Source organism: Pogona vitticeps, chromosome 4, assembly GCF_051106095.1.
Source record: "Pogona vitticeps strain Pit_001003342236 chromosome 4, PviZW2.1, whole genome shotgun sequence".
NCBI classification, from domain to species: Eukaryota; Metazoa; Chordata; class Lepidosauria; order Squamata; family Agamidae; genus Pogona; species Pogona vitticeps.
Window position 1 is genome coordinate 122,859,473 of NC_135786.1, and position 13,984 is coordinate 122,873,456.

General features: G+C 43.1%; 1 protein-coding gene across 1 annotated transcript in view; it reads left to right on the plus strand.

Annotated features, from left to right (window-relative positions):
• Nucleotides 1-564: 564 nt before the first annotated feature.
• LOC110081669 (P-selectin) overlaps nucleotides 565-13,984 on the plus strand; it is a 39,005-nt gene continuing 25,585 nt past the window's right edge. The window contains exons 1-5 of the mRNA XM_020798570.3: nucleotides 565-738; nucleotides 6,709-6,766; nucleotides 8,261-8,650; nucleotides 11,003-11,110; nucleotides 12,760-12,948. Coding sequence (XP_020654229.3) covers nucleotides 736-738; nucleotides 6,709-6,766; nucleotides 8,261-8,650; nucleotides 11,003-11,110; nucleotides 12,760-12,948 — 748 coding nt within the window. The 5' untranslated portion in view covers nucleotides 565-735. The remainder of the gene's footprint in view (nucleotides 739-6,708; nucleotides 6,767-8,260; nucleotides 8,651-11,002; nucleotides 11,111-12,759; nucleotides 12,949-13,984) is intronic.

The following is a 13,984-nucleotide window of genomic DNA, read 5'->3' on the forward strand; positions in this document are numbered from 1 at the left end:
GGGAAAGTGTGACGGCAAGAAGAGAAGGGGACGACAGAGGACGAGATGGGTGGACAGTGTCTGCGAAGCAACCAACATGAAATTGACCCAACTCCGGGAGGCAGTGGAAGACAGGAGGGCCTGGCGTGCTCTGGTCTATGGGGTCACAAAGAGTCGGACACGACTTAAGGACTAAACAACAAGCACCCTGGAATTAGAAGCAAACAGGACATACTCTCTGCAGACACCCAGTATTAAAGAAGATAACGTGAGATTGCACTTTTTTCTCAATACATCATTCCCACTTGACTTACTTAGAAGGAAGTGGGGTAGGTGCAGTCAGCTGGTGTAAAAAACTGGCTGAGTTCTGAATTCAGAACCTGTCTGCCTCTTGTCTCTAGCTTCAGTTCTCCTTTGGTAGGTAATGAAGAGCAAAGGCATAAGGCACTTCAGAGGCTGCCTGAGGGCAGCCTTGGTATTTAGACAGTTCTCTGAGTACCAGTTGGTAGCTGAGTGAGGAGGTGAGAAAGACCCTCCTCCATGTACAGAGCAACAGCTGCCAAGGAGTTAACTGCATGTGTTGCAACAGGGCGGTACAGCAAAGGCGGCAATAGGAAAAGGATGCAATCAACTTCTCTAGACTTTAGAGGAAGTGCTTGCACTACAAGCCTGCTCGGAGGAAGGAGGCATTAATACTTTGCCTTTCCACACAAGGGGAGGCACACGAAGAAGAACTCTGGCAGATCTGCATAAATCATGGTAAGTTTTGTGGCTTTCTGAGTATGTAGCAAATCCAATGGGCTAAGGCTGAAGAATGAAGTAGCACTTGGCCATGAGCTCCTTTTGCAAAATACTTGTACCCTTGGCAATGCAATACAGCAATGTTTGTGAGAATGCTTTTCTCCACAAGTAACTACAGATGACCATGGTTTCAATGGAGAAATGGTTTGGAGCATGGTTTAGACTAAGCAACCTCGAATCTTCCAAATACTTTGAGCTACAATTCCCAAAGCCAGCATGGAAGCCGTATTCCAGGTTTCATCTGAAGTGTGCAGGTTGTCTATCCCCGGCTTAGAGGCATTCTGTTGTAAAATGAGTGAGTTTATGCTGCTGTGAATACAAACATGGAATGTTGGGAGCGGGACTAAGAATGGTACTTGGAAGTGACTGCTGTGGATTGTGGTGGGATTAAGTTTAGCATTGGCTTGTATGTCCCAGAGCATTCGGATTTAGGTCAACTGAGGGACTCCCTATTGAGCTTCCGTGGATTTTAATTTAAAAAAAAAAAGCTCTTGCAAGTATGGCAATGCATGTGCCTTCAGCTCCAGGTAATACTGACAATCCTGCTCAGATATCTAATGAATGATTCGGAAAAATAATGGAAAAATCATGTTTGCATAAGTAGGCTCCAGAATGTCTCGTTTGATTTTGCTCCTTTGTTGTTGGCCAACTTGTGCAGATTGCATGAAGTTTAAAATGAATGTCTGACCTCTTAGAAAGCTAACTACTGTACAATCAATGTTTTAAACCAGAGTGGGTTAAATTATTGTTGGATTACAACTCTCAGCATTCCCCTCTATTGGCTCTGCTGGCTACATTTCAACATCATCTGGAGGGCCCAACTTTACACACCACAGCTTTAAGAAATTTGTGTGGCAAATTGCTCAGATCCGCTCTGACTTGGATGCTGTAGCTAATAGAGGTCTTGTGGATGTTAACTATGACTTCTGCTTTTCCAGTGTTGATGGACAAGTTTCAGATTTTGCAGCTTGATAACGTGGACAGGACCCTTGGAGAGGGAGGTGAAGGGTACCACTTGTCACTTGGACCCATGCCCTTCCTGGCTTATCAAAGCTGCCAGAGCGAGATATGCTGTGTGGGTCCAAGGGCTAGTGAATGCCTCCTTGCAGTGGGGTAGCATCCCAGCATGTTTAAAGGATCTTCTTCAACCGGGAAATCCGGTGGAGGTCCTGGACTGCTCATCAGATCGCTGTGATGAGTTTGCCATCCATTTTGAGGAAAAAATCGCTCAGATTCGCAGTGGGTTGGACTCCACAGTTACTGCAGAATCAGAGGATGTGTCCAGCTCACCGTGCTTTGGTCAGGTATTAATGGATGAGTTTCAATTGTTGAGACCTGATGATGTGGACAGGGTGCTTGGATCTGTCCATTCTACCACCATTCCGCTCGACCCTTGCCCATCCTGGCTAATTGGAAGATCAGCCAGGGGGGTTCGCACCTGGGTCCAGGAGGCCATGAACGCCTCTTTGAGAGAGGGAGTGATCCCTACCACCTTGAAAGAGGCGGTAATTCGACCACTCCTTAAAAAGCCAAACCTGGACCCAAGGCTGGTGGCTAACTACCGACCAGTAGCAAACCTCCCTTATTTGGGCAAAGTGTTGGAGCGGGTTGTGGCTGGGCAACTCCAGGCGCCGCTGGATGAAACCGATTTTCTGGATCCATTTCAATCGGGTTTCAGGCCGGGTTTTGGTACAGAGACTGCCTTGGTCGCCCTGTATGATAACCTTTGCCGGGAGAGAGACAGGGGGAGTGTGACCCTGTTGATACTCCTGGACCTCTCAGCGGCTTTCGACATCATCGACCATGGTGTCCTTCTGGATAGGCTGGCTGAGTTGGGAGTTGGGGGCACTGTTTTACGGTGGTTCCGCTCCTTCCTGGCTGACCGTGTCCAGAGGGTGGTGATGGGGGAGAGTTGCTCTGCCCCATGGCATTCATGTCATGGGGTTCCTCAGGGCTCGATACTGTCCCCCATGCTGTTTAACATCTACATGAAACCGCTGGGAGAGGTCATCAGGAGGTTTGGGCTGAGGAGTCAGCAATATGCTGACGACACTCAGCTCTACCTCTCGTTTTCCACCAATCCAGGTGAGGCAGTTTCTGTGCTGAACTCGTGTCTAGACCTGATAATGGACTGGATGAGGGTCAATAAATTGAAACTCAATCCAGACACGACGGAAGTGCTGTTAGTGGGTGCTTCGCCAGACAGGCTGGAGGGCCATCTCCCTGCCCTGAATGGGGTTACACTCCCCCTAAGGGACAGGGTCCGCAGCTTGGGGGTGCTCCTGGACCCCAGTCTAACACTGGAAGCCCAGGTGGACTCAGTGGCCAGGGGCGCCTTCCTCCAGCTGCGGAAACTATACCGGCTATGGCCCTGCCTGGACGAGCAGAGTCTCATGACAGTTACACATGCACTGGTAACATCCCGTATAGATTACTGCAATGCACTTTACGTGGGGCTGCCTTTGAAGACGGTCCGGCGACTGCAACTGGTCCAGAATCGAGCGGCACAGCTGGTGAGTGGTGTGGCCACCAGGGAACATATCAAGCCGATTCTGTATAAGTTACATTGGCTACCAGTTGCTGCCTGGGCCCAATTCAAAGTGCTTGTTTTGACATATAAAGCCCTAAACGGCTTGGGCCCTGGATACCTGAAGGACCGCCTCCTTCCATACGAGCCTACCCGGCAGTTAAGATCTAGCCAGGGGGCCCTTTTGAAAGAGCCATCCCTCTAGGAGGTAAGAGGGACGGCTTGTAGACAAAGGGCCTTTTCGGCAGCTGCCCCCAGACTATGGAATGCCCTCCCGACTGAGATTCGTCTGGCACCGACACTGATGACATTTCAGCGCCAGGTCAAAACCTTCCTGTTCCAGAAGGGTTTTAACTGAAATAATATTAGCTGTGGGTCCGATGGCAATTTTATATATATTTTAATTGTATTTTAATTGTTATATATCTTTATTGTATTTTAAATGCTGTAAGCCGCCCAGAGACCTTTGGGTAGTGTGGGCAGCATATAAATAAAATTAAATAAACAAACAAACAAACAAACAAACAAACAAACAAACAAATAAATAAATAAATAAATAAATAAATAAATAAAGGAGGCAGTAATAAGACCATTACTGTATTGAAAAAGCTCTTCTTGAACCCCAAAGTATTGGATAAATACCAGCCAGTCTCTGATATCTCATTCTTGGGTAAGGTGCTGGAGCAGGTTGTGGCTTCTCGGCTCCAGGGGTTCCTGGATGAAACAGATTATCTAGATTCATTTCAATCTGGCTTCAGGCCTGTTTATGGGATGGAGACTGCTTTGGTTACTTTGGTGGACGACCTATGCCAGGAACTGGACAGGGGGAGTGTGTCCCTGTTGGTTCTGTTGGACCTCTCAGCAGCTTTTGACACCATCATCCATGGTATCCTTCTGGGCCATCTTTCTGGGATGGGACTTGGAACACAGTTTTACACTGGCTCCAGTCCTTCATGGAGGGAAGAACCCAGCAAGTGGTGCTGGGGGACTCCTGTTCGACACCCTGGCCACTGGCTTGTGATGTCCTTCAGGGATCTGTTTGTCCTCTATGCCAGTGGTCCCCAAACTTTTCTAAACGACGGACCAGTTAGGGGGGGTCTGTGCATGGGGGCACCCCTGCTCATGGGTGGGTGGGCAGGAGGTGCTCATGGGTGGGGTCTGCTCACATGCATGTGTGGATGGATGGGGTGTGCATGGAGATGGGCCAGGCATCCGTGTGCGCATGCGCAGGTGGATGGGGCACCCGTGCATGCTGATTGACGGGCTGTGCATGTGTGGGCGGCATGCATGTGTGGGGGTGTCTCTGAGGCCTGGTCCTGCCAAGGCCACGGACCGGAGGCTGGGGACCCCTGCTCTATGCTATTTAACTTCTACATGAAAGGGTCTTCTCTGTTGCTGCTCCCAGACTCTGGTACAGTGGGGTCTTGACTTGAGAACTTAATCCGTATTGGAAGGCGGTTCTCAAGTCAAATAGTTCTCAAGTCAAATCTGCATTTCCCATAGGAATGCATTGAAAACCATTTGATCCGTATCTGCTCTTTTCCATCCATAGAAACTAATGGGAAGCTGCTATTCCGCCTTCGACCACTAGAGGGGGATATTTTGTTTCTTTTTTTCTTAGGTCAAGAAAGGTTCAGGGAAGGCAGGGAAAAGACAGTCCAGGCAGTACCAGGCAGTCTGAAGACTGTCTCCCAATCCACTCTCTAAACGCTGGGAGGAGTGAGGAAGCAGACAGGCACCCTTTTCACTGGCCAACAGTTAACTGAAAGTTCAAATTTTGCACTTTCCCTGCCTCCCACGTGGGTTTTTTTCAGTTCTTAACTCAAATCTAAGTACTTAAGTCAAGTCAATATTTTCCTATGAGAGCGGTTCTTAAGTCAAAATGTTCTTAACTCAAGCCGTTCTTAAGTCAAGACCCCACTGTACTCCCTCACACGGGAAGCTAGGCTGGTCCCATCATCGCTGTCCTTCCGCAAGCAGGCAAAGACCTTTCTCTTCAGGCAGGCTTTCCCTTAATAATTGGTGGTCTGAGAGGGTTTTTTAAATGGATTGTTGTGCTTTGTTGTTTTAAATGTGTTTCATTATTGATTTTATTACTGTTTTTAATGTAATGCTTGTTTAATTCTTTTAAAATAATTGCATACCTACTGTTTTTCGGTTTTAAATATTGTCTTTTTAAAGATGTAAGCCACCTTGGGTTCTTTTTAAGGAGAAAGGAAGGATAGAAAGAAAGAAAGAAAGAAAGAAAGAAAGAAAGAAAGAAAGAAAGAAAGAAAGAAAGAAAGAAAGAAAGAAAGAAAGAAAGAAAGAAAGAAAGAAAGAAAGAAAGAAAGAAAGAAAGAAAGAAAGAAAGAAATGTGGATTCAGGTTTTCTAGGAACTTAAGTGAGATACGTTTTCAAATGTTTGTAATGAATCATGGTTGAGCTCCCTTTGTACTGTGTTGTTCAGTTTTGCCACTTGCTCCTTCCCTGACTTCTTGAGAGACGTCTCGTGGTAGCAAGTACAGTAGAAACATCCTATATGGCCATATTCTTCAGACTTGTCTCATGACCCACCAGACAGAGCCAAACGCTCCCCATCAGGAGCTAGGTGGCTTCCTCCACACTTGCCAGCTAGGCTCTATCATTCTAAACCCTTCCAAGCCTTGTTCACTGGCTGGGTGACACAACCTCTTTGTTCCCAAGCTCTCACCTCTGGCTCGGTACATCTAGTGACAGACGGCTGCCTCTTCCTTTCCTTTTTGTCAATTTATACTGTTACCTATCTCCAATATGATGACACCTGGTCTCAGGTTCACAAACACTTTTCAGGCTGCATTAAAAACTAAGCCCCACTGAACACAGTGGGATTTATTTCTGCAGATATACATGGGATTATACCTGTTGTCTCTCAGGACTTCGAGGGGAAGGTTTACACATTCTATTCAAAGTGAAGTTATTTTTCTGATCACTATTAGTTACATTGGAGGAGAATTGATCTGCATAATTCATCTACTGGAGTGAATGGGAATGAGAGCCATAATAGACAAGACGTTACTGATAAAATTTGCAATTTTTGAAAAACAAATAGCTTCACAAGCAAAATCAGTACACTGGCCTAGGGATGGATTTTCATCTCATTGCCTCAGAAGAGTCCCACCTCTGGTGATTCCCAGTCCCCATAGCCTCCCATTTGCTTTTTCAAAAAATTTAAATTATCTTTCATTGTATAAATGTTGTTATATCTTGTTCAACTCTTGCAAGCATAGCTTTAGCTAGATTATGGCTAGTGATGATGAAGAAGTTTATGGTTAATAATAAGAAAGAAGTTAGCACTTTTAACTTTCCATTTTGAATATTATTCAGATAGCTTAGCTTCAGAAGTGATGGCTGAATAAAAATTCTCATTATTTACCCAAAGGGTGTGACCAGCAGAAGATTCTGGGATTGCATATTGTTGTTTGCTATCATTAGTTGGGGTAAGTATTCATTAAACTTAAAAATCATACAGTCAGAGAATTACAGAATTATAGAATCATAGAATAATAGAGTTAAAAGACCTATAAGGCCATCAAGTCCAACCCCCTCCTTAGCGCATGAATCTAAATCACAGGAGATTTGACAGATGGTTGTCTAATTTTCTCTTGAATGTCTCCAGCTTTGGAGCACTTAGCACCTTCTGAGTTAATTGGTTCCATTGTCACACTATTCTAACAGTTAGGAAGCCTTTTCTCATATTCAACCAAAATAATGAGCCCATTATGATATGTCCTGCAGTCTCGGATGATTGAGAACAGATCCTGTATCTTTTGTGTATGACAACCTTCCAATTATTTGAAGAGGGCTACCCTTCCTCCCCACTCCCCTGTTTTCTTTTCTCAAGGCTAAACACAACCGGTTCTTTCAGTCTTTCCTCATAGAGTTTGAGTTCAAGTCTCCTGATCAACCTTGTTGCCTTCCTCTGAACTTGTTCCAGTTTGTCAGCATCCTTCTGAAAATGTGGTGTCCAGAACTGGACACAGTATTCTAGGTGAGGCCTAACCAGTGCTGAACAGAGTGAGATTTGGATAGTATACTTCTGTTAATGCAGCCTAAAATAACATTTACTTTTTGTCAAGCTACATAGCACTGTTGGATCATATTTAGCCTGTGATTTCCAACAATTCCAAGCTCCTTCTCACATGTAGTATTACTAAACCAAGTATCCACCTGTGCATTGAGGTTTTTTTCCAAGGTACAGAACTTAGCTCTTATCCCTGTTGAACTTAATTCTGTCATTTTCAGTCCAATGTTCAAAGTTTATTAAGATATTTTTAAATTTTATTTCTGTCTTCCAGAGTATTAGCTGTTCCACCCAATTACTTTTCCTAAACTCAAAGTGACATTAAACAATACTTAAATCACAAACTATAAAAACAAAATGATTAACATTAAAATAATGTTTGTAATCATTTTATTCCAACTTGTTTTTAATGGCAGCTGAAGGAGCTGCATTTAGCACTTGAAAGGTGAAATCATTTAATATGGATGTAACATTACCCAAGTCTTCTGCATAAAAATGATCTCATGAATAGGAAAAAGGCTGGGCCCTATGTTTGCTGTGGCTTGTGTGTTAAAGTGGTAAAACTAGTGGCTTGAAGCCTATTAGAGATCTACACCATTCTACATTATTGTGTCAACTTTTGCGGCAAATTGCTTCTAATGGAAGAGTTCTGGCCACATACCAGTTGCATCTAAATATGGTCAGGTGAGATGTAGAAAGAAATTACAAAAGAAATCTCAGCCAGCTGATTTCCCATTCCCAGTCTTGGGAAAGTGCTGGAGAAGACATGTGAATCAAGGAGGGAAAAGCAGCTCCTAAGGTTGCCATATTGCAACAAGAGCAAAAAGTTTAATTAAAGCAATTAGTCAGGTAGGATGCAATCAGGATGTTGCTTGCAGTCAGCTTCTAACACCACTTTTTGCTCTGTAAGGGTTCTTGTTCCTTGTGGATGTGCATGCTTGGACTTACCATTATGGGGATAAATCACAGCTGACCTGGGAAAAGGCAAGGACGTTTTGCCAGACCTCTTTTACTGACCTGGTAGCAATTCAAAACAAAAAAGAAATAGAATATCTCAATGCTGTCCTACCCTATCATCCGAACTACTACTGGATTGGGATCCGGAAGATTAACAACACTTGGACCTGGGTGGGAACCGGCAAAATTCTGACAAAGGAAGCAGAGAACTGGGCCGTGAAAGAGCCTAACAACAAAGGGATGAATCAGGACTGTGTTGAGATTTACATTAAAAGAAACAAGGAAGCTGGAAAGTGGAATGATGAACGTTGCACTAAAATGAAGCGGGCACTCTGCTATCAAGGTAAGACAGTATCCATATTGGCTGGAACCAGTAGTAAGTAACAACTAGAGTAAGTCCTTTGAATCAGTGGGGATTTAGTGAGTCAACTCTATAAGTTCCATTGATTCAGTAGGCCTATTCTAGTTGCAAATTACTACTGGATTTTCCACCATTGTGTCTTCTGTTTCAACTTCTGGATACTAACAGTATAATGTCTGTACAGAAATTTAAAAAATCAACTTGAGTTTTATCAGGGCTCGGTCACAGTGGCAAAATGTCCCCCTGTGGTTATGTGACTTTTAATCGTGTTCCTGTCACATCATATTTATTCCAGGATGTGTGTCCCAATGTGTTTTTCAGTTACCAAGTCATTTCCTTCCAATTCAATAAGCACCTAGAGCTTCTTGTTGAGACCATTTGACAAAAGTCATCATGAACACTGCAGAAAAGTTAATTAAAAAAAAAGACATGAACAGTGACAGTAGTTTTAAAAAGTTGCAAAAAGATCATTCACACATGCAGGAATGCAACATTTTTTCAAAAAAGGTCTACAACAAAAAAAGGAGAAGCCTCTAGCCAAGCAAGAAATCATCCACAGTTAGCACATGTACTGGGTAAATGATTTGTGAATGGCTTGCTTGCCAAGTGTTTTACTGGCCCTGCTTTAGCTATTATCTTGACACCCAGAAATTAAAAACAATGAAGCTTATTCAGAGCCCCTAATGAGATGAAGATTTTTGTTGTCAAAGTACAGGAATGAAATCTGAATGATCATATGTCTGAAAACAATGTGATCTAATTTTACATAATTTTTAGCACTGGGTTGGAGGAGGGATGAATGAAGTGGGGATTTAAAACTTGAAACCTACAGTTTACCATATTTCCATTTTTTTTTTCAAATATTACTGCTTGACAAGAAAAACATGAGCACAGCTTCCCATGTTGTAGCAGCAGTTTGTTCAGAAACAAGCCAGATACACTGTAATGATGATTTTGTGCCATCATCTTGGGGAAAAAGCTTGGTAAATCACAAAACAGGAACAATCTTGACCTCAGCCGGACCAAATTCTGTAGAACAAGTATGCTGCAGGCTGCCATATACCTTTAAACAGCAGTTTAAATAGGTCCAGACAAATGTTGTTCTCATGCTACATGAGGGAACAGTTGTACCTGCCAAAGTATCCTGTTCTGCACAGGATACTAAATGCAAAGCATATCTGTCCTGTGGTTGTTGTCGGTTTTTCAGGCTCTTTGGCCGTGTTCTGAAGGTTGTTCTTCCTAACGTTTCACCAGTCTCTGTGGCCGGCATCTTCAGAGGACAGCACTCTGTGCTCTGAAGATGCCGGCCACAGAGCCTGGCGAAACGTTAGGAAGAACAACCTTCAGAACACGGCCAAAGAGCCCGAAAAACCCACAACAACCATTAGATCCAGGCCATGAAAGCCATCGCGATATCTGTCCTGCTTGGCATCATGATCACTGCTATTAACGTGACATATTAAAGGTAAAGGTAAAGTTCCCCTTGACAATTTTAGTCCAGTCGTGTCTGGCTCTAGGGCCCGGTGCTCATCCCCGTTTCCAAGCCATAGATCCAGCGTTTGTCCGAAGACAATCTTCCGTAGTCACATGGCCAGTGCAGCTTAGACATGCAACGCTGTTACCTTCCCACCGTGGTGGTCCCTATTTATCTACTTGCATTTTTACATGCTTTCGAACCGCTAGGTTGGCAGGAGCTGGGACAAGTGATGGGAGCTCACCCCATAACGTGGATTCGATCTTACGACTGCTGGTCTTCTGACATTGCTGCACAGAGGCTTCTGAGGTTTAAACCACAGCACCACCATGTTCCTCTCACCTCTCAACGTGACATATTAACTTCAATCAAAAAGGCATATTATGTTGGGTCCATTTGGTAGCTCAGATGTAATGATCACAACTAGAGGTGGGGGTATTCCTATTCATATACGAAAACCTCTTCACAGGTGGAGATAACCAGACGGTCCACTCACTGATCCGCTAATGGTGCGGGGTCAGCAGGCCTGTCCTATCACTTCAGAGATTGTGATCAGCTAGCCACTTCTGGCAGAAAGTGGGATGACAAGCCTCTCTTCCAGGTCGAAGAGGGGCTCGCCTATCGCAATATCTGGAGTGATAGGATGGGAGCGCAGACCCCATAGCATTAGCAGATTGGTGGGTGGACCATCCAGCCCCATGGAGCTGGACCCTTGTTATCTCCACCTGTGCGGGGATATTAGTATTTGTATAGGAATACTCCCATATCTAATCACAACTAGAAGAATTTGAGTTGATCTAAATTTATAGGTTTTGGAATGGAAATAGCCTGCCTCTAATCCAGTCCTAATGTGTTTACAGCTTCTTGTCATCCCTCCTCTTGCAATGAGCGGAGTGAGTGTGTGGAAACCATTGGAAACTACACCTGTCAGTGTTATCCGGGCTTTTTTGGGCCTCAGTGTGAACATGGTGAGTCTCTTTCGAGTTACTCGGAGTTTTCCTTCCATTGTGAATTGCAAGCATTGAAGAGAGGGCACTTCCACAGTGGCAGTAAAGGACTAAAACTGTTCTGCCTCCGTGCCATGGTATCAATTTAACTAAGATCACTTTTGTATAAGAGTTATATGTACAAATTTAGTTTGCATCAACCCTCTACTTAGAGTCAAACAAAATGACACTCTTAGCACATTTTTAGAAAGAGTCCTCTCTCAAGTGATAAATTCATCTGTTTATAGTAGCATGGAATTTTCCTCAGTTCTGTGCCTAAAATATTATTGATGAAACTGTGCCTAAAGAAGACTGATCATATCATCAGCAGGGATCATTATTCAGAAATTAAACACTTCCCACTTCTGTTCTGTGGCTCCTGTAGTTCCCATATAATGCCATTGATCATCAGTTAGCCATCAGAGCATGAAATCTTTAATTACTGAAAATCATGACTGGCAGAAATGTTATCCTTCTTCCACTCTGGCTGTTCTTCTCCCAGCTGCAGTGTTTCCTGCAGAAACAGATACTACAGATAGACTTTCATGAGAACAGAAAACCTGCTATCAGCACAGTTTTGGAAGTGGAATGGGGCTTGTAATTGGAACAATTAATTCAACATATCTCCAAATGGTCCCATAGGAGTGATGCAGTGTTGTGTACTTGAATAGGTTATGTTGTTTTTGTTGGTGTGTGCACTTTTTTGAAAGTTTTGTTTTGTTTTCTATTCTTTATATTATTTCGATTTCGAAACCTTTATTGGCATATAAACGGACAACAACAAAACATAGGTACAAGCCAAGCGATGATCAGAGTAAACGTAAAATCTTCCTTCTTTATATTATAAGAAGGTGGCCCCTTTGCTTAGAAAACCCCTGTTTAATTTGTGGTTAGACTCCTTTGAATTGCTGTAAAAATGGGTGAACACACAACACAAGTATAAGAGCAGATTAATTTGATGGGAAATGTGTTCGTTGGAGCAGCAATGCAGTACATTTTTTTACTCCTCTGCCAGAGGTCAATTTATTTTAACACAGATCAAATCATTTAAATTGATCCCCTCTATGTGAATGCCTCTGTCCACGAGTGGGAGAGAAGCAGCCTGCAGGAGCCCCCTGCCATTTGCTTGGTCAGCCAAATCTTCTTCCCGCTTCTCTGGGTTGGAGAGACAGCACAGGTATCTGGCAAGGGTGTCCCTTCAAAAACACCAGATTAAACATTTGTTTCAATGGAACACAAATTGCGATTCAAACACCACATGTTGATATACTGTACACATTTATACTGACACATATTCAGAATGATTGCTTTAATATAAACGAGCCCTTAGATAATTTTTTTGTTTTGTATTTCTTTTCTTTTTTAAAAAAAACCCACAAAACATACTAGTGTTGGAGAGGCATGATCTATGAAGTCTTTCATGTTTGAAAAACCAGATTTCAGAGGAATTCTCTGTTTAAATTCTATTAGATCAGTCACAAAAAGAAGCACTCCAGGAGGTGAGAAAAAACCTATCTGAGTTCCACAAATGTTCTTGAGTAAAGAATCTGAGCACTTTTGTTCAGAGGAGGGCTTAGAAATATGTTTGTAAGACAGTGGAATAACTTAGTACATTTCCCCCCTGAATTTAGTTGCAAAATGCAGGGACCTGGATGCTGTCCATGGACCACTAGTCTTGAACTGTAGTCATCCTCTGGGGAAGTTCAGTTACCGATCGAACTGTGGCTTCAGCTGTGATTATGGATTTCAACTGAGTGGCCCAGCCACCTTGCAGTGCTTGCCCTTTGGAAACTGGACAGCAGAAACACCACAGTGCATAGGTATGTTGAAGGTATGTGCTGTCATGACTAGTGGCAGAAACTGACACAGTGGGACAATTGCTATAGTCCAAAAACTAAGTTTAATACTATTATTGTTTCACTGTGCTCTTGGCATTGGCCTATTCTGAAGTAAAGGTTGTTCTTAAAAATGAGGAATTTGTCACACTTCACAGGAGATGTATCCCAATGGAAACTAAGAAGGAATGGAGGGGATTCCCCCCCCCCCCCAGTTTGCACATTAATGTGACTTATCTAAGAGTATGACTACACTTTGCTGTAATTTGATCCACAGCATACAGTACATTTGAAAGCAGTAATTTCACAGACCACTAGTCATGACAGGGGCTGCAGATTGATCTAGGATTTCCTGTTCATACTGGATGCTATGTGATTCATATTCCAGCTGCCTTCTTTCCTTTCTTCCTCTGGTCCTCATTTATTGATCTTTCCTTCCTCTGGTCCCACCTCTGCCCATCCTTTTATGGATGTAAATACAGAAATTAGTTCTAATGCTAATTTCATATATGTAAGAAATTTAATTTTTAAAAAACCCAAGGACATTTGAGGGAAGGAAAGAATGTGAGAGTGTGTTCCCCTGGTACTGGACATAATGCCCCAATTGGCTACATCACTGAAACACTACTTTCAACCCTCCACATCTTCACAAGAATGTATCACAACTAACCACATGAGGGAAAGCATGTTTGAATCTTTCCAGCTTAAAAATAGTCACGTAGGGAGCAAAAAGGAATGGACTGATAAGAATCAGTCTTTGCATCATGTGGTCAGTAAAAAAAAATACTATGAATTCACCTGTTTAATAAGTGGAACAAATCCCACAGTATTTGACCATGTAGTTGCAGCCTTAGTTGCACTTTGTAGACTGATATGCACAGAAGCACAACAACTTTTAAATGCGGTTCTCCAATCAAAAGATAAGTCAAAAGTGGGTATACAAGGCGAATGTGTACATAAATATGTATACGTAAATAAGCATATAATGAAAATGATCCACATATTGCACTAGAAAGAGGTG